Source organism: Pocillopora damicornis, chromosome 13, assembly GCF_964200805.1.
Source record: "Pocillopora damicornis chromosome 13, jaPocDami1.2, whole genome shotgun sequence".
Lineage (NCBI taxonomy): Eukaryota > Metazoa > Cnidaria > Anthozoa > Scleractinia > Pocilloporidae > Pocillopora > Pocillopora damicornis.
Window position 1 is genome coordinate 1,805,197 of NC_142682.1, and position 17,821 is coordinate 1,823,017.

Here is a 17,821-nt window from a genome sequence, read left to right on the forward strand (position 1 = left end):
TCTCTCCTTCTTTCTTTTTTCATCAGGTTTTTTTTTTTATGGAATGGCCCTTTCCCTGCAGATATACCATGTAAAATTTATATATATATATATAAATATATATCTTTTTTTTTTTTTTTTAATCAGTACTACCGAATAATTAACGCTCGTCTTACTCGCTTATGCTCCATAATGAAACGCACGGTTTTTGCCAGCCGAGGGCCTGCCGGGATATGGTAGGATCCAGGCTCCCACATGTGAAGTCCTTTCTAATTCAAATAACAATCATGCTGTTCCCTTCGATGGGAAATTTGCATCGGTTTTTCCGTACAAATGAAAAGAGCCTCTATTATTGAAAGTAGTGTATTGTCGAAGAAATAATACAGTGCTATTATTTTAAAATGGTTGTCATAACAGAGGACATATCGCTGGGAAGGGAGAAAGTTAAAGTTTCAGTGGTAAATGAACTTGATGACAGCATACCTACCGAATTTGGGGTAATTTGTTAAGTGTACCATTCTTATTAACTAGATTAATCAATCTTGCACTTACGATCTTTCTTCTTTTCAAAAAGAAAATTGGATAATTGGTAGCTATCGATGTTGTTTTCTCTTAATTTTGTTTAAATTGTTGGGTTCGTTCTTCATAGTATACTCCAGTATGCATCAGTGGGCCAAATGTTAGTGAGGCTTTTAATTCTCCATTTTATCCTGGATGTGGATGTCATCAGACAATGTGCACAAGAGACAAATGCCCCTGCATACAGAGTTATGGACCATCTTACAATGAAGATGGATGCCTTCAAATCTTCAATCGACTAACTGGTAAGTATTACAGACTCACAGAGTTCTCAAAGATCAGTGTCTTTTGGGAAGAAGTTATAATTTTATAGTTTTAATTTGGCCTAAAATATTTTGAGGGTAATTAAAGGACCTTTGGTGATCTTAAATAAAAAGGATCAAGAAAGGATCTGCTAAGAGCTCTTTGAAAAAAATCAATGGATTAATGATCCTTTGAGGATTTGAAAGATCTTCAAAATGGTCTTTGCTAAGATTCTATGGATTGTAAGGATCTAAGCAGGGGAAGTTGCCAGAGACACATGAGGCTAAGTTCTTTGGAAAATTCTGAATAATACAATCCAGTTTCCATGCTAAGTAATTAAAGCATTTTGGAGAATCACTACTACTCCTGGAATAGTTACTTGGGCATGACAGGCTACTCAGTGTTTTGTCTGGTTTTCCTGACATTTCACCAGGACATGTTTGTACTCTTAAGCAGAAAAAGTCACTGGGTAGGTTAAGTGTCTTCCATGCTTGAACTCAGTAACCACAGCTTATTAACCAATGGGCTTCTAAGTTTCAGACAGGAACCCAGTAAACTGTTGGTCTCATAGATAAGATGAAACTCTTTTCTCTGATAGAATGTACAGCAGAGGTAGAAATAAAGTATCTGGCCAGAAGATACTTGACTGCTGATTGTTTAAAACTCTGAAAAAAAAAGGTAGATCAGTGGTACTTGAGCTAAAATGCAGGTGCCAATTATTTAGAGAATGTTCATCAAGTTTTATTTTTCGTGACTTATTGTCAATAGAGTTTTGCCAACCAGTGTTTGAATGCAACAGTCGCTGTTCTTGCTCCAAATCTTGTCAGAACAGAGTGGTTCAGAATGGACAGCATCTTCAACTTCAAGTTTTTAAAACCAAACTCAAAGGATGGGGCTTAAGGACTTTGGAAAACATAAAAAAATTTACTTTTGTGTGTGAATATGCTGGTGAGCTTATTTCAATCAAAGAGGCTAAAATGCGTGCTCAGGAATTGACTCATGAAACTGGGAATTATTTGATTGTTCTCAGAGAACACAGTTCAAATGACAACCAAATTCTAAGGACTCATGTAGATGCTCATTTCCATGGTGGCGCGTCACGGTTTATCAATCATTCATGCAACCCTAATCTGGTAATGGTACCAGTGAGAGTTGATTCCATTGTTCCACAACTGGCTCTCTTTGCAGCTAGAAATATAGACATTGGAGAGGAACTCTCCTTTGACTATTCAGGGGAATTTGATCACTGGCACTCACATGAAATAAAAGTTCAAGTGCATGAATTGAAATCTCTGCAAGAACAAGGTAAGGAGCCAAAAAGTTGTCAATGTGGTGCACTGAACTGCAGAGGTTATCTTCCCTTTGATTCTTCTCTGTATTCCTCTGAGAGCCACCTGCCAATCAGACCAGGGAATAGCTAACTGAAGGCAGGCACATGGGAAGATTGGAATCAATAAACCTCTACAGCTGGTAAGCTGTAAACCAAACTGGATAAGTCAATTGAGAAAGAATGGAGAAATTCTGTCAGACTGAGTGATGTACTAAAAAAATTAGTTGAGTTACTGTAAGTGACTGTTGCCCTACTGATTGCAAATAAATCAAACATGTTGCAAACTTTCCTTTTTTTTCTTTGAAAAAGTAGAGAATTTATTTGAAAGCTAGGCTTCAAAAACTCCCGTAAAAGTAAACCTTTTTTTATAGAATGAATATAACAACAAGTCACAAGGGGAGAATAATAATGACGAATTATAGAGATGTCTTTTAATGCTGTACAAATAAGCCCATGATTATGTTGCAGAGAATTGCATCTTATATCATTGCTGCAGCTCTACTACAAGGAACCAGGAACCAAAAATTAATTAATTGAGCTCAAGTACGCTGAAATGTTCTTGATGTGTTGTTTATTTATTTATTTTTTTTTAACGAAAGACAATCACTAAAACTCTGCTAGTATGGTTGGTTCTTATTTGCTCGAGTATAATTTTTGCTAGATATACAGTGCTGATGACGTTTCAGACATTCTGTGATTGGTCCAGGAAACTCGCGCCAACCTCTCGACCAATCAGACGCAAAACCAAAACTAATCGCACTTGTGTCACTCGCGTTTCCCGCGCGTCAGGCATTTTTTTTGTTTTTCCTTTGCGTTCTCCAGGGCCCCTTGTGGTAGTTTCTTTTTTCTGTTCGACTGTGGTGATCACTTTGAGTTGGTTTCACGACACCTAATGGAAATGCACTCTAACCAGTGAGCCTTTCACTTTGTGTCATTTTCTCCTTTCCATATATTCAGCCTTTTATCTGTGAGTGAAAAGAATTGAAAAAAAAAGAATAAGCTTAGCTCTACGATTTTCTTATTGAAGTACATGAACATCTAAAATTCAGTGGGGTCAATTGTCAGTTAGAAACTTTCTGGAACTTGCGGGAGAAATGTTTATATTTCCTAAATCAAAAGTGATTTTTCGACTGAGGAAATAATCAGACAAGTTTTTTCCGCGTATTTTGAAACCGGATAGAAAGATTTTATTCATTTTCTTGGGAGCGGGGGACAGAAAATAACAGCAAAGAAGGGTTTGTCTCTCTGGAGAGAAATTTAATCCCAGGCCTCTGGATCTCGTGAGCGTAATTTCGTGATTCGATACTCCACAACTGAGCTTTATAGAATTCGATATTGAGTCAGGCTTTTACTTTGTATGTGGTAAGCTTTAAAACAGCTTGATAAATCCGCAATTGCAACTCCATGCGGTCGATAAAGTCCTAGATTGTCTCATACTGGTTGTTAAAGCCATCAGCTTTGGCGATATCGACAAAGGAAGATGAGTTCTCCTTGAAAAGGCAGTACACTGAAAACACAAATTAAGGATTGTTCACAAGCTATAATTAGACGATATTTGATAGGGTAAAACTGCAATTCAGCTCACCAGGCGACTCTGTTTTACAGTAGCCACAGGAATAGGGACACCACTTTTTCATGAACGACTTCCAATGTTGGCAATATCCATCGTAAGATGCGAAATATTTACATCTGTTTTGATAGACATCAAGGCATTTACCTGGAAGAGAAATGACCCGTCAACTCTCTTTCTAATAAGAGGGCATTTTATTTCAGTGTCGTAAAATTAAAACCACAACTTATCCTTACGGCCAATCAGAACAAAGGAAAATATCGGAAGAAGCCAATGAGAACACGGAGTAAAAACAAGTAAACCGCCTGAAGCGCGGGAAAACGCGGTTGATGAAATGTCTAAGACCTAATTTTGATTGGTGGAGAGGGTAGCGTGTTTCTTGAGCCAATTAGAGAGCCAATTAGAGAGCACTCTCTAAGGTTACTCTGTTTACTCAATTGAACAGAATATTTCATACAGGGGACAGCAAACATTGTAATTTCTGTTGGATCCGTCCCACTGCGACTGTTTATTGTACAAATTAGCGAATAATATACAGACTAACTTTTGGTACATTATATAAATTTTTTTTTTTGCGGCAACGATGAGTCGGATAGCTGAAAGAGAGGAGAGTTAGCTCGTGCAGTGTAGTTAAACCCTGTCGGACAGCATAAAAAAAAACGATCTTACTCTCTGGTGATCTCTCCTTCTTCTTGTCTTTTGGTTTCTTATCCCCAGCCTTGCAGGGGTAACTCTTTAACAGCTGTTTTATGTCAATTTTGCTAAAATCATCCATATTCCCCAAGGATCTGTTGGGATCCGCTAAAGACTCCAGTGTGTTTTGGCCGTTTTTGCTGAAAGCTTGGTTGTCGTAGTGCATAAGACTGTCGAAGTCGTACGGTTCTCCGACACTGTCAAGTCGTTCAGGACCGTAACTTTCGAAATTCTTTTCGAATCCTTCGAGAAATGAAACCCACACATCATTAGAATTTAACAGATAGATGCTGACGCCATGGGAATCTGGACAAGCAACCTATCTGGCTGTCACAACGTATCCACTTGGTCTTTAAAATTCCAGTTAATACCCTTCCCTCCCCCCCCCCCCCCAGTCTTTTCATTAGGATGCCCCCATAAATAACTAAGTAAATAATGCTTAAGGTGTCAGATGTCAGATTATTGCTGTATGTTAACCGTTTCACAGTCTATATTCCAGTTCTTTGCATTTTCTGTCGTACATTTCGTATTATTTTAGCTCTGAGAATTTGTAGTGAAGTCAAGGATAACCCTCCGGTTGATATTCATCAACGTCGTGATTGAAAATACATGGATATAGAGAATAGAAGTTCTTTCTTGGTCAGTGGTAAGAGTGAAAGGGTTGATTCACCAGAGTGGATCTGTTTGAACGGAGCTAGTAAACTGGGTCGAGTACATCAAGTCGAGGCTAACGCTAATTTTTTTTTTTCCCAAGGTGTACACTGTGACTTGGTGTAAAAACCATTAACATCGACAACAAAAATGCGTCAAAACAATAAGCTTGTCATTTCACGTCATTCTTTCTGCGTGGTTTACCAGTAGCAAGCCTCGACATTCGTGCCCAACACCTACGTTTCCTGGAACGGCCCAAAACATATTAAACTTGGTTTATTTACGAAAATGCCATTAACATCGACAACAAAAATGCGTCAAAACAATAAGCTTGTCATTTCACGTCATTCTTTCTGCGTTGTTTACCAGTAGCAAGCCTCGACATTCGTGCCCAACACCTGCGTTTCCTGGAACGGCCCAAAACATATTAAACTTGGTTTATTTACGAAAATACCTGGCTCAATGTTCCACCATAGAACCATGATATAGTCGTCCCTGTCAGTGCGAGAGTGTTCGTGAAAGAATCCCAGAGCATGCATGATCTCGTGCAGGACTGTTCCCTTATATTCGCATCCTTCACCGACAGAGAGTCGCTGCTTTCCACCCTGACGGCCAATGGCTGAGAAGCAGCTAAAACGTGGAGAAATTGTACGAATTAGCTTAAGGAAAAACGCTCTGCGATTTCGTATCAAGGGGTCTGGGTTCGAGCCTAGGTGGCAGTCATTGTGTTAATTTTTCTAAGACTTGTAGCTTTGAGTCATAGCCCAGAATTATGTCAGTTGGGAAACTTTGATTTTGCAATTATTTGCCTCAAGAAGTCTGTAGAATTGTGTCTAACCCGTAACTTCCTTGGAATTCCAGATAGTCCTGTTCGTTGGTGTGAAGGACGAATTTTACACAAGTCCTTCTGTGGAACTCACGTATAGCTACCTTAATTGCCTTGATAGCTTCCTTACCTGAAAAAAAGCAGGTTAAAGGAAATTAGGACAACCTCGACTATTAGGCCGACTCTTCGGAGGCGCGGCCACTCAGTCTTCGTAGTTGACTGCCGCTATCTGACGCAGCATGACACAAAGACACTTACTTAGGCTAGAATCTAATTTGTATGGCACTACGCCATCCGGCCATCTTTTGATCTTGTTGCTAACAATGTCACGTCTGGTCCTTGAGTTGCCCGCCTTCATGGCACGTCGGAGAGGTTCGGTCACTAATATGTCACCTTCTATTATCTCTGAGTAGTGAGAAAAAAAAAAAAAACAGGGTTTAGTATTTCACCGGTGAATTGTCTGAGGTCGGTGAGGCGGCGAAGCAAATACTCGCTTATGTTGCGCTAAAAACTTGACTTCATGTCTCTCAAAATCTGGCCTTGACTTTTGAAGTCTTTTTCGATTTGGTTCATGAAATATGAGCAGACGCAGCTGGAGTCAATAAAACAATCAGAATTATAGCATTGACATTCCGCCAGCGGCGTCAAACGCGGAAAACGCACGTGCCTGTGTATGCCACGATGCGTTTCGTCCGGCTTCAGAAGAATCTTATGTTTTCTTTTGCGTGTTGATTTTCTCACTCCTTTTAAGAATGTTTATCTTTTTAATTTTTTTTATATTTGTAACTCATCGTTGTAAACTCCTTCATCAATTTCTCTTCGGATCTTGCTTTTTTGTTTTTCGAGGTAAACAATGGAAGATACGGTTTCTGAATTTAATCAGTACCCTCTGCTGATCAAATTGAAAAGTAATATCTTGCGTAAGACAAATTAGTCATGTCAGAACAAATGTCCGATATAAACATGTCTCTTGAAAATGCCGATATTGCCCACTGTTATTATACGGTTGTATCGAGCAGTAAAATTTTAGGCAATAGGAAGTTCTAGTTGTATACAGCTGAGACTGACATCCTTCAAAGTGAATGCGTGTGTTGAAAGGTCACCGAAATCAATGTCGAGAAGACACACAAGTTACTAATGACCAAGGGCTATCTTTCGGAAGTTTGGAGTCAGATTCCACACAAATCCATCAGAAACTAAGTGGTTTACGGGGGTGACAGATTAAAATTGATCTCACTACTAAATTTGACAGCGGAGTTGTTCAACACGCTAGAAGTACTTCCGAAAGAAAACCATACGCGAATGGCGTGATATGATGAGGTACTACATCAATTAGTGGCTTAAAAAAAAACAAAAAAAAAAAAAAACAAGAACTCCAGTGCATAACAAAACTATCGAGACTGATGAGTGATGTGTGGAACAAATTGAGATGTCTCGACTTTTAGTCATGAAGGCTTAAAACCGCAGCAAATATATGATGGTCGTTTTATTTTTTGCTGGTTATTCTCACTGAAAAAGTTGTTCTAATGTGCTATTTAGTTTACTCGATATCTTTGAAGAATATCTGCGGTGCTAAAAGAACTATGATGAATTAAAACTGCAGGCTTCTCACGTACTCATAGTTCAGTGATACCCTTGACGATTCACTTGTAAGGAGTATAGTAAGTATGTAAATCCTTAACACCAAAATCGCATTAAAAGAAAGCAAAATTTCCTACCGAGTAAATTAGGAAGGCTAGACGTTGCTCAATATTACAAATGATGCATCATCTTACCATTTTCGCTCTTGAAATTTCGTTGACTCGGGGCAGCATGTGCTGTGTTGGGGAATTGTATCATTTCTGTTGTCAAAAGTGTGGCCAAAACGTAAATTATAAGAGTTTTCATCTTCATGTTCCGATGCGTCTAAGTTTTCCCTGTTGTGAAAACAAAACATTGATACTTTATTTATGGAACTGAGTTCACCGCAGATTTGCATATTAGATTGTCTACAGCAATAACTGATATCGCAATATTGCATACTTGCGTTGACAATAAACTACAAGTTGATAAGAGAGGGCTTTGTTGTGTAATGGAGGCCTCGCTTCAATACATTTATTTAACAACAAATCTCGTATTACACGGTTGAATACCAACGCTACTGCGTCCCGGTGAACTGATTAATTGACTCAATTGTTTATAAAGTTCGGGAATCTAATATTGTGCCGGCTTAAATCAGACGTAAAGTTTGGCGGTTCTCAATTAGACTCCGTCGTCATTCATACCTGAGAGGTCAAGACCGACAGCGCGTGCTAGCGGCAACAATGATAGTTGACTTTCGGCAGCTGCCTGGCAACTGCAAGCATGTAAATGTACGAAAGTACACTGGAGAGTAAAAGAAAGCTCTTCAATGTTCAATTTTACTTGAAATTAGATGTTGCGAACACCTTTAATAACTATATCTGAATTACGTATCAAATATGACTCATGTTTGTATTGTCGTATCGTGCCTGCTCTATGTCCTTTCTTAGAATGCAACCGGAATAGCGAATGCTACAAATCATATTTCACTGCAACGCATGAAGAGGAGCATTGAAATTTTCAAGACATTCGAATAGGAACCATCAAGTTGCTTGGGCATAATAATAATCTCGAGGATCACCTTCCTGTGTTTAGATTTGGAAATATGTTCACGTGCAATCAGCCTTAGCAATTCTTTGGAGCTATCAGTCGCCTCTTGAAATTAATAATTGCCCCAGACCCTCTGCAATTAATTTTACTGATAGCTGCGTCTGATTCTTTTTTGTTTTTTCCACGTTTAAATCCAAGAACTACTCTTAACAGAGCGAGCTATAATGTCATTATTTCAACGTACCTTAAAGGGTTCTGTATAGTACTCTACGCTGAGCTTGTAATCAGTTTCCAAACTTCCGCCAGTCGCAAAGGCTATGAGTTGTTTGTTATATATTTCAGACAGAAATAAGCCTAGGGTATTGTCAGGCGGTGTGCTCCAATAAACTACAAATAGGTTCCTTTTTTGTCTGTTTTAGAACATTTGCTGTCGGCTCAGTTCGCAGCCTTATTTGGTATTCTGAGGATTTCCTCGGGTCAGCGACAGTGGACGGAAATCCAAGTCTAAGAAGTTCTGCGTGAGCTTGCTTACTTAACTTTTAGACCATTTTGATCTGAAAATCCGATTGGGTTAAGAATCCTTAACTCATCGAACATAACGACCGCTGGTAGATAAAAACTGTTTATCCGTCTCGCATTATAGCTCAGGCTTTGTTCAGTATCTAGACTATCTAGATTGTAAGAATAGAAAACCGCAGGCTTTTATCTTTGATGCAGGGTCATTCAGCGGTGTACCGGCTTTTCCGGTGACAACTCAATGGGGGAGGTCATTATTGGCAAAAAAAGCAAGTGGCTTTTCTTCTCACTTTTCTTTGCTGAAGTGGCCAATTATGATGAGTTTACTCTCATGGGACTCTTTCAGCATAAGCAGTTGATTTTCAATTGTCGCTTTCGACCTAACGTGTGTTACTTACGGACAACTTGATAACTTTGACCCGAGTTGTACAGCGCTGGTGGGAATATCCTTCCTGTGGTTTCATAAGCCGATCAGTACTTCATGAAAAGATTTTTCTCAGAATATGTTCTTGTGTATCGTCGGGAATGACTGTAGGGGAAAGGAACGAAATGAAAGGTATCTTGCAAATGCCGTGGTAAAACCTGACCCACTAACCAATCCTAATATAGAGCCGAACGTCGCATTCGAAGATACCTAGATGTTTAACATCAAATTTATCTGGCACAACATTAGGCATGGAGCTTGCCTAGTGTTAAGTATTTCAGTTCAAAATCATATGTCACAGTTTTCCGACTCGAAGTTGCTTGCAGAGCATAATTTTTTTAAAAACCTGCTGTCTGGCGTTCTCTTTACGGGGAGGAGCGATGGTGTGACAGGGTTTCAGTCCTTCCCGCCAACTCCGCTTCGTGATCGCGGTCCCTCAAAATGGCAACGACTCATCACAAGCTAAATTCTTCTCAGTACACGTCAGAAAGGTGACTGTAGTCGTCTGGTTAGAATTTTTACGAGTAATTACCGAAGAGATACCTTCATAGATGAAGCTTACTTAAGGCAAAAGTAAAAAGATATTAAGTTCATTTTGGTGACAGCGTTCTTTCGTTGTAGACATTTCTACAACACTGCTTCTTTTCCAACAAATAAACTTTGGAGACATGAGCTTCCATTGCTAAGAATCTGTGGTATACGCATCAGTGAAACTCCAGAGACTTTGGGGTGGAAGCGGAAGTGTGAATCACTGATAAATCGTAACGGTAAAATTTGAAGGAATTATGGATTTTCGCTTGGTGGTTAAAGCTTGGTAATTATGAAACACGGGATATGGTTAGAAAATGGATTATAAATATCACAAATAAAATCTAAGAATAATAAATGATTGGGCTAAAAAAAAGGCAAGCATCACGAATCTTGAAAGTCAAATGATTCCACTCCCGTCCCCGAAGACGATGTGGACATCGTACTCTTGGATCGCCAACAGATGTTTCGATAACAGCAAGATAACAGATTCATTTGTTAAACTGACAGCACAACTTTCCTCGCGCTATGGCAGACGACTCAAGGACTCTCTATATCACATCCGCACTTAGATTTTTCAAATTTTAAATGATGCAAGTCATGTGGTTATTGAAATTTCCTTTGCCTGCTTTCACACGCTGCTGTTCAAAAAATATTTGCCACAAATGTTTATAGGTATACTAGAAGTTTGGTTCTGTGAAGACATTTGTTTCTTTAAGTTGACGTCATCTCATAAGAAACACACTCGACATCATCTTTATGAACAGAAACTTTGCTCTCTTACACTGAGCCTGTTTCTTGGCTACAAATTACGCTTAAATTCTAAATCTACGACCGTAAAGAGACGACGCACTTCGAGGCTTTTAGCACCACATTAATGCCATACCAGTGTGCTTTTTTTTGTCCCTATTTTTCACGATTAGCACCGATCATATATTTGCGAAAACTGAAGCTACGCAAAAACACGATAATTCTCTCACCTCTGTGATGAATCTTTCTCTGCTAGCCGGAGGACTTAAATAATGCCTTCCCTGACTGTTTGATCTAGAAGTGATATATGTTTTGATGTTCGTGGTACTTTCTTGACCAGCAGAAGGCGTGCGAACTTTGCAGGAAAAGCTTTTAGGTAATCTGACATATCCGCTTTAACAATGTCACTGCCATTCACAACTGACATTTTTTTTAGCGTTACACCGGAAATTGGAGAAACGTGTGAAAATTTGCTGTAGTGAACTTTGACTTCAAAGTGATTGTGAAACATCCCGTGAGTGACACATATTGCTTTGGTTTAGATTAGATTTCAAGTTCAATTTTTTAATATTGATGGGGGGCCTTAATTTTACACATAATCTTAAACAGTTTGCCATTAAAAGTGAAATCCAAGTTTAGGCCTCGAGCTCGACGAAATGAATCCCGGCTGAAATGTATTGAAACTCAACCAGGGTACATTTCTTCGCCTGAAGCGTTTTTTTATGTTTGGAAGGGCGGAGAGCGGGGGAGGGGAGCGGGGGAGGGGAGTGGGGAGACGGGAGAGGGGAGCGGGGGGAGGGGAGAGGGGAGCGGGGAGAGGGGGGCGGGGCGCGGGGCGCGGGGATTGTCTAAACGGCAAGCATTGCGTAATGATTACTGAACGAAGTCTTCAGGGTAAGGACGGAACCAAACACAGGAAAGGTTAATTAGCTTATCCCTGAAAGAATACGAAAAATATAAATTTAGAGATAACGAAAGAGTTGTACTATGTACATAGGAATGCCGAAAAAGAGTCCCCTGATCATAGATCAACCAATCAAAGTTTAAAAAAAAAAACAATCATAAAAGAGGAAATTGTTAAAGTAGAGATTTTAATAAACCAACCTAACAGTACAAGTCAAATATCTTAGATAAAGGAAAACCTAGCTTCAGGTGGAGGAAAAATTGCTTGCTAAATTCTTACCTAACTTGTTAAATGCCAGTAAACTTAGTGGCTTCGTGTAATTACGAATTCAAATCAATCATCGAAATTTATAGATTGACTACACTAGAGCCTAATGAAAGTTCTGGTGAGTCTCGTCATCATAATAACAATTTATAATTAACCTCAATATAAAAGCTTTGTCTGTAACTGTGTCACGCTTGCTATAATAGATCGCTGATTGAAAATGATATTATTCTAATCACCCCAGTTTTTTAGCGTGAAATCATAATTTTAGGGGAAAAAATGGCATTAAGAGTCCTCGATTTAACAAAAGCATTAGCACAAAATTAGAGAGTCAAACGTCGCAATGGTTTTGGTCAGGGATAATTATTTTTCAACTACGATAGACACTATTCAAATCTTTGTTGCACATCAGTGACTCGTCTGCTTCTAAATTCGTAGCTGGGTACAATTTCACCTCTGGCAACAAAAAGGGAAACAAAGGAGGAAATCAAAATTAGCATAGATATTTCAAAAATATTGAAGGTAATTATGTAGTGATACTGCCACTACGCAAGAGTCCTACTGTAACTGCTTCCGCAGATAGAAATTAAACAGCAAATTTCAAGCTCGATCGTCACATAAACGAACAAAGATTCGAACCTCAGACTTTCCATTTTAAGGGGCGTTACTTTGCTACTGAGCCACACGGAGCTCTTTTGTGAGCTATGAGATACGTTACTCTGAAGAATGGCAAAAGTACCTGCCATCACAAGTAAAATAATGATCTCGACAATGATTTCCAGAAGTTATGAATCATTCTTTCCACACGCTCCCAAGCACTGTTGCACCCCAGCCGCGTGGTAAGACTGATAGAGATAACTTAATTTTTTCAAGTCATCAGTTGGGAAGGGGAAGGCAAAGTCCGATACCAGCAAGTAAGAAAACTTTGAAGCAAGCTACGACCCAGACTGCTCATTAAAGGCTCGTATGGGATAAATATCCTGCATATGAAGTACTGCAAGGATCAGAAAGGTCTAAAGCGCCGTGTGTAGTAATCAGATTTAGAGGGATGGTGAAGTTGTTCTTAATCTATAGCTCTCATGCAGGTATCCTCTTTGCCCCCGTAAAAGGTGCCTCACAGCTTTCCTCAATTCCTTTTTCTCCGCCATCTACATTGGCGCCTGTACGTATTTACAGAACGTTTGATTAAAGGGAAGTAAGTAAAGTATACGTTTTTTAAGTATCTTAGGAACTATGACGTACCTCGTCTACACTGGAAGGCTCGAGTGGGCTGTATGAAATCTTGTACCATGGTCAGAATCTGTATCTTCTCTGGTTCTTATCAGTGGAGTTTTCTCACCTGACCGATCTTCTTGTAATACGAGGCTACACTCGAGCGGCATGAATGATACATCCTGTTGCTCAGTTACTTGATGCTCTCTTCTCTCATAGCGATACCTCTGTACTAGGCGTAGTAAATAGAAGATGTAGGGAAGTAAAGCCATCACCAGAGGGACGTATGCCAAGATCCTAACCCACGACTGCAGACCACGTTTAGTATTGTCGGAGACCTCTGTGTTGGCGGCAAGACTGAAAACTCCAATGGCACTCAGCGTCATTAAGATCACCAGGTCAGACTCGTTGATGTACAGGTTTTTCTGGGAACCCTCTGCATCTCCTCTCGGATTTTGATCTCCTTCAGCATTGCCTTCATTTGCCACTGTTTGTTGTTCTTCCATTTGGTTGCCACCCGCACCTACACGGATTAGTTCTTGTGGAAATGGAGTTTCAATGATGCCTGGACTTGCTTCTCTCGATCTTTGTCTTCCTACCGTCCTGTTACCACTTTGCGTTGTCGCTTGCAGAACTTCGTTTTCATTGCCACCATGGTTCCTTTCTGTGTAAGGCCTCACAGTTGCAATGACAAACATGAAGAAAATGCAAAAGAACAGCAACAACGAGGCTTTCAGTGGGCTAGTAGGCATGAAATTGCTTATTAGTAGCAGCACCAGTCGACACACAAGGTAGTAAGCCACAAAAGAGCGATATCCAGGCTTGAGACAAGCGTGCAAAGTTTCAAGTCGCAAGTTTGACTTATGAGGGCAGATAACAAGTCTCAACGGGATGTAAATAACGAACAGCAGAAGGAAAATAGCACCGATTATGAATATACCGTGCCAAGTGCTGTCAAAGAATTTAACATTACCATCATCAAACAACACCCACTGCTCACCAACCTGGACGAAATGCAAGAGACGCAGTGCGATGTTGGTTATGTCGACATAGCACAAAACTACAATAGTGAAGAAGGCATGGTCGAATCCATTCTCTATACGTGCTTGGAATGAAGCAGATAGGAACTCCAACCAGCTCACAACTGCGTTTCGACAGAAACAGCCACAACGACAACGCTCTCTGTCGTTCAGTCTGTTAACTAGCCTGTCCAACCCCCTGCTCCAAGTTTCAATCAACACCCGTCTTAACAAAGGCAATATCAGAAGGATTTCAGCGATTGGAAAGAGAGCCGATATGGCCAGCTTGTCAACATTGCTTAAACCAGCCGCGAAACAAACGCCACGTCCAACTCCAAGTTGAAAGTTAGTCAGTCCGATGAGAAATTCAATAAAAGAATCGAAAGTAAACCCTTCTGGAGTGAGTTTTTTCATGATTTGATATGAGTACAAACAAGCATTTAGGTGTCCCCCTGACAGATTCGGATTAACCAACAACACGAAGCAAGTAACTATGATGAGGGCTATTACATAGACAGAAATCATCCATAGCCATTTATCAGAGCAATGGGCTAAGCATTGTTCGCTCACAAACATGATACTGTAACCACGCTCGCATTGGCCACAAAGTACACTCGACTGGTCTCTGCCCTTTTTGCACACTGTTCCGTTGTACTTGTACTCAGAAGGAAATATGGACTTGTTAGTGGTACAGTATCCGTCGGGGCAGAGATGTGTTGTGAAACTAATATTGCCCGCTTTCCCAGCCCAATATCCTTTCTTCAGGTAAACAGTCTTTTTGTCATGTAAGTCACACCGTGCTATTCCTGGAGATTTCATGCAAACGCAATTCTGAACGGAACTGTTGTAAATGAAGCCTGCGTGGCAATTCTGCAAAGAGACGTTTACGATTCTTTTCTGTAACAGTTCTCTTGCCATGTAGTGCATAACCACCGTGAACACACTCTCTGGCTTTCCAGTCAGAGTTAGAGAAGATATTTGTCCGTCAGCTAGAAAGAGCGTAGAGGTAGTTCCAAGTTTAACCAGTGGTGCTTTTTCAGGAACATGGATATCAATGTCCACAATGCCAACGACGGTGTTCCCTATCTCGTCCACTAACCTTAATGTTGCGTTAAATACTTGTCCTGGAGCAACTTTCCAATCTTTCGGATCAAAATGTAGTTCTACAGCATCAGTTGTTACTTCCTTCTTTCTCAAGGAAATCTCACCATCTAACCTTTTGAAATGGATGAATTTCCACTTGAGCACTGTGTTGTCTTGCCGAGACTCACCAGGCCGCCGACAGTTCTGTAGAGTTGTTGCGTATATAGAGTTTCCTTTTTTATCATCAACTGCTTCATTGCCTTGAAAAATTACAGAAGTATTCCAGTATTGAAAGTCTCGTGTGTCTTGGTATCCGAAAAAGCAATCATGAATGTCCACACCAGTTGCGTTGAAAGCCACCATTGGAGATCCAGCAGTTTCAATGTACATTGCTCCTCCTTTGTGGTCACACGAATTGTTGTAAAAAGATAAGGTAGAATTCTTCTGAAATATTATTTTTGAATAGCCACGCATTGCCAAGGCCCCTCCTCTGAAACCATGATTATTGATAAAATTGACATGATCGCTTATGTTTGTCACCGACCCATCCAAGGACAATGCCGTGTTCGTATTGTTTATAAACAAAGTTTTCCCTCGGAAGTTAAGGATTACCCCATCACTGTACAATGCACCTTCTCCTATCATAACACCTTCATTTAAAATTACAACTCGGTTCCCTGTAAACGTGCAGTCTTTGAAGCTGATCGAAATTGGAATTCCCGAATCAACCTGGACTTCCTGTTTTCTATCAAGCATGACCGCTAGTGCAGATCCTACCGTTGCTTGGTTGTCTCGCCAGATACAAAGGTTGAACTTTCCCAAAAATTGAGTCTCCGTATTAGAAGAGCCCCATATAGATCTTCCATACAGTGACACACCACCGCCCCAAATGGCTGTGTTGTTGGTGAATGCACAGTTCTTATCAAAGATAAATGTATTCATGGTTTCCACTGTGGCCCGTGTTTGTAAATTGCCAATCCGAACTCCCCCGCCGGCGAGTTTCCCAGAATTGTCACGAAATGAAGTGTTCGTTATCATGAAACGATTTCTTTTCACTTGATCTCCTATTTCGACGTTAAGAGCTCCTCCCCATCTTGCCTTATTACCAGTAAATGAGCAAGACTGAATTTGAATATTGCAGTTGCTGGCATTGCCTTTGAAATTTATCGCCAATCCTGCTCCTAAGCTAAATTCTGATCGACCACGATCCTTCTTCTGATCATAGATACTACTAATATTCCATCCGATCGCCTCATTTCCGAGAAATGTGCAGCTCGAGAAGATGTAGCTGTTTTTGTGTTGGAACGATTCTTGTTGGCTCGGTGTGACGTTTAAGACATTGTATTCGTACACGCTAAGAGTCAAAATAACCCCACCTGAAAGCACATATTCATCTCCAATGAATGGGGCTTGTAGCGGCCTGTTGGTCTCGCTATAGTTTGCGCCTTTATTATCGGTGAATGCACAGTTCGTTAAGTTCAAAATGCCTCCAACATTGAAGAAGTTTATTCCAACCCCTAGCGAGTTTGACACCTCAACATTGGTGAACTGCGCGTTTCTACAATATCGAAAGTCTAAAACGGTCCTAAACAGAACACCTCGGTTACCAGGTCCGATGGGAACCGACTCGTTTGCTCCCGCGGTACTTTCTCGCCATCCACCACATCTGTGCAGCTGTATTCTTTCGAAAGTAATATTTTCACAAAGAACGAACGAAATGCTTACTTCTGGCTCGCAAGTAATTCTTACCTTGCCTGATCCAAAGTCCTCATCGCCAACAAGAGCGAAGGTATCCACGTTAGTGAGGTTGAAGCTCTTTGCCATGGTGTAATTTCCGCTTTTTACGTTGATCAACGTTGAATTAGCACCGCCAAACAAAGCTACGTCGAAAGCTTTGTCGATGGACTTGCAAGGCTGATCGCGTGCACCGCATTTCAACGAGTCGTTACCATTCGGTGAGACGAAAATTTCCTTACTCCATGCTGCCGCTGAAGGCAGGAGAAGGAAGAAACATAGAAAGAGACAGTTCATACAACAGGAACCTCTCATTGCCCACTCTTTGTCAACAATGAAGATCTAAATGCACCATCAGTTCTAAGAAAGGTGTTCAGACAGCTGAAAGGCGGAGCGTAAAGGATCAAGGTACAATTTAGCATAAACGTTACAAATTCGGCATTTGTAATCCGTTGTAATCTTTTCTAGCTTTGTTCCTTATTCTCATAACTATTTCTACATTTTTGGTGTTCAAATACCCTCATAATCCAACATTAAACGGCTCCTTTATAAGGAGTGAACAACTTGTATCGTACGAGCATGTAGTTGAAGTATTGTGACAATAGCGCCTTCCTAGTAATAAGGCCGGAAGTCGCGATGAAATGACAGGTTGAAAGTCACTGTTATTTACACTCAGTGAAAATATGTACATATTCAAGTTATATACATATTCGCTTCTTTCTTCGTATGCGCTTTATGAGTTCAGGACCCGATTTAAAAATCAGCCAAGTAGAATGATTGGACAGCTGCCATATATTTGTGGCTAAAAGCTCTCATTTCTAGGAAATTAATGTTGTTGACAAGGCTTGATCTTTGTATGTGGTCCAAAGTGATAAAGATCTTGATGTGCGCGTGCTACGGCTGCGT

At 40.2% G+C, this 17,821-nt stretch overlaps 3 protein-coding genes across 7 annotated transcripts; 1 reads left to right on the forward strand and 2 right to left on the reverse strand.

Annotated features, from left to right (window-relative positions):
• The first annotated feature begins 225 nt into the window (after positions 1-225).
• On the forward strand, positions 226-4,374 carry LOC113677901 (histone-lysine N-methyltransferase SETMAR). 2 transcript variants are annotated; one of them, XM_027194760.2, is made up of 3 exons: positions 226-476; positions 629-803; positions 1,570-4,374. In XM_027194760.2, exons 1-3 carry the CDS (start codon positions 381-383, stop codon positions 2,220-2,222), a joined length of 924 nt encoding a protein of 307 aa, XP_027050561.2. In that variant the 5' UTR covers positions 226-380; the 3' UTR covers positions 2,223-4,374. The 2 variants fall into 2 exon arrangements, with proteins under 2 accessions (XP_027050561.2, XP_089047135.1); XM_089191009.1 differs by having other exon boundaries at positions 233-437; positions 1,570-4,251.
• Positions 2,688-11,132, reverse strand: LOC113677900 (zinc metalloproteinase nas-6). 4 transcript variants are annotated; one of them, XM_027194756.2, is made up of 9 exons: positions 10,930-11,096; positions 9,396-9,526; positions 7,647-7,787; positions 6,130-6,276; positions 5,884-6,001; positions 5,500-5,675; positions 4,371-4,637; positions 3,717-3,848; positions 2,688-3,096 (listed from the first exon to the last, which is right to left on the reverse strand). In XM_027194756.2, the coding sequence occupies exons 3-9, from the start codon at positions 7,762-7,764 to the stop codon at positions 3,053-3,055; spliced, it is 1,002 nt and encodes a 333-aa protein (XP_027050557.2). In that variant the 5' UTR covers positions 7,765-7,787; positions 9,396-9,526; positions 10,930-11,096; the 3' UTR covers positions 2,688-3,052. The 4 variants fall into 4 exon arrangements, with proteins under 4 accessions (XP_027050557.2, XP_027050556.2, XP_027050559.2 ...); XM_027194755.2 differs by lacking the exon at positions 9,396-9,526 and having other exon boundaries at positions 10,930-11,132; XM_027194758.2 differs by lacking the exon at positions 10,930-11,096 and having other exon boundaries at positions 8,726-9,526.
• Positions 11,133-11,777: 645 nt separating this feature from the next.
• LOC113677915 (uncharacterized) lies at positions 11,778-17,509 on the reverse strand. Its single transcript, XM_027194776.2, has 2 exons — positions 13,110-17,509; positions 11,778-12,323 (listed from the first exon to the last, which is right to left on the reverse strand). The coding sequence occupies exon 1, from the start codon at positions 17,228-17,230 to the stop codon at positions 13,115-13,117; it is 4,116 nt and encodes a 1,371-aa protein (XP_027050577.2). The 5' UTR covers positions 17,231-17,509; the 3' UTR covers positions 11,778-12,323; positions 13,110-13,114.
• Between the last annotated feature and the right edge of the window lie 312 nt (positions 17,510-17,821).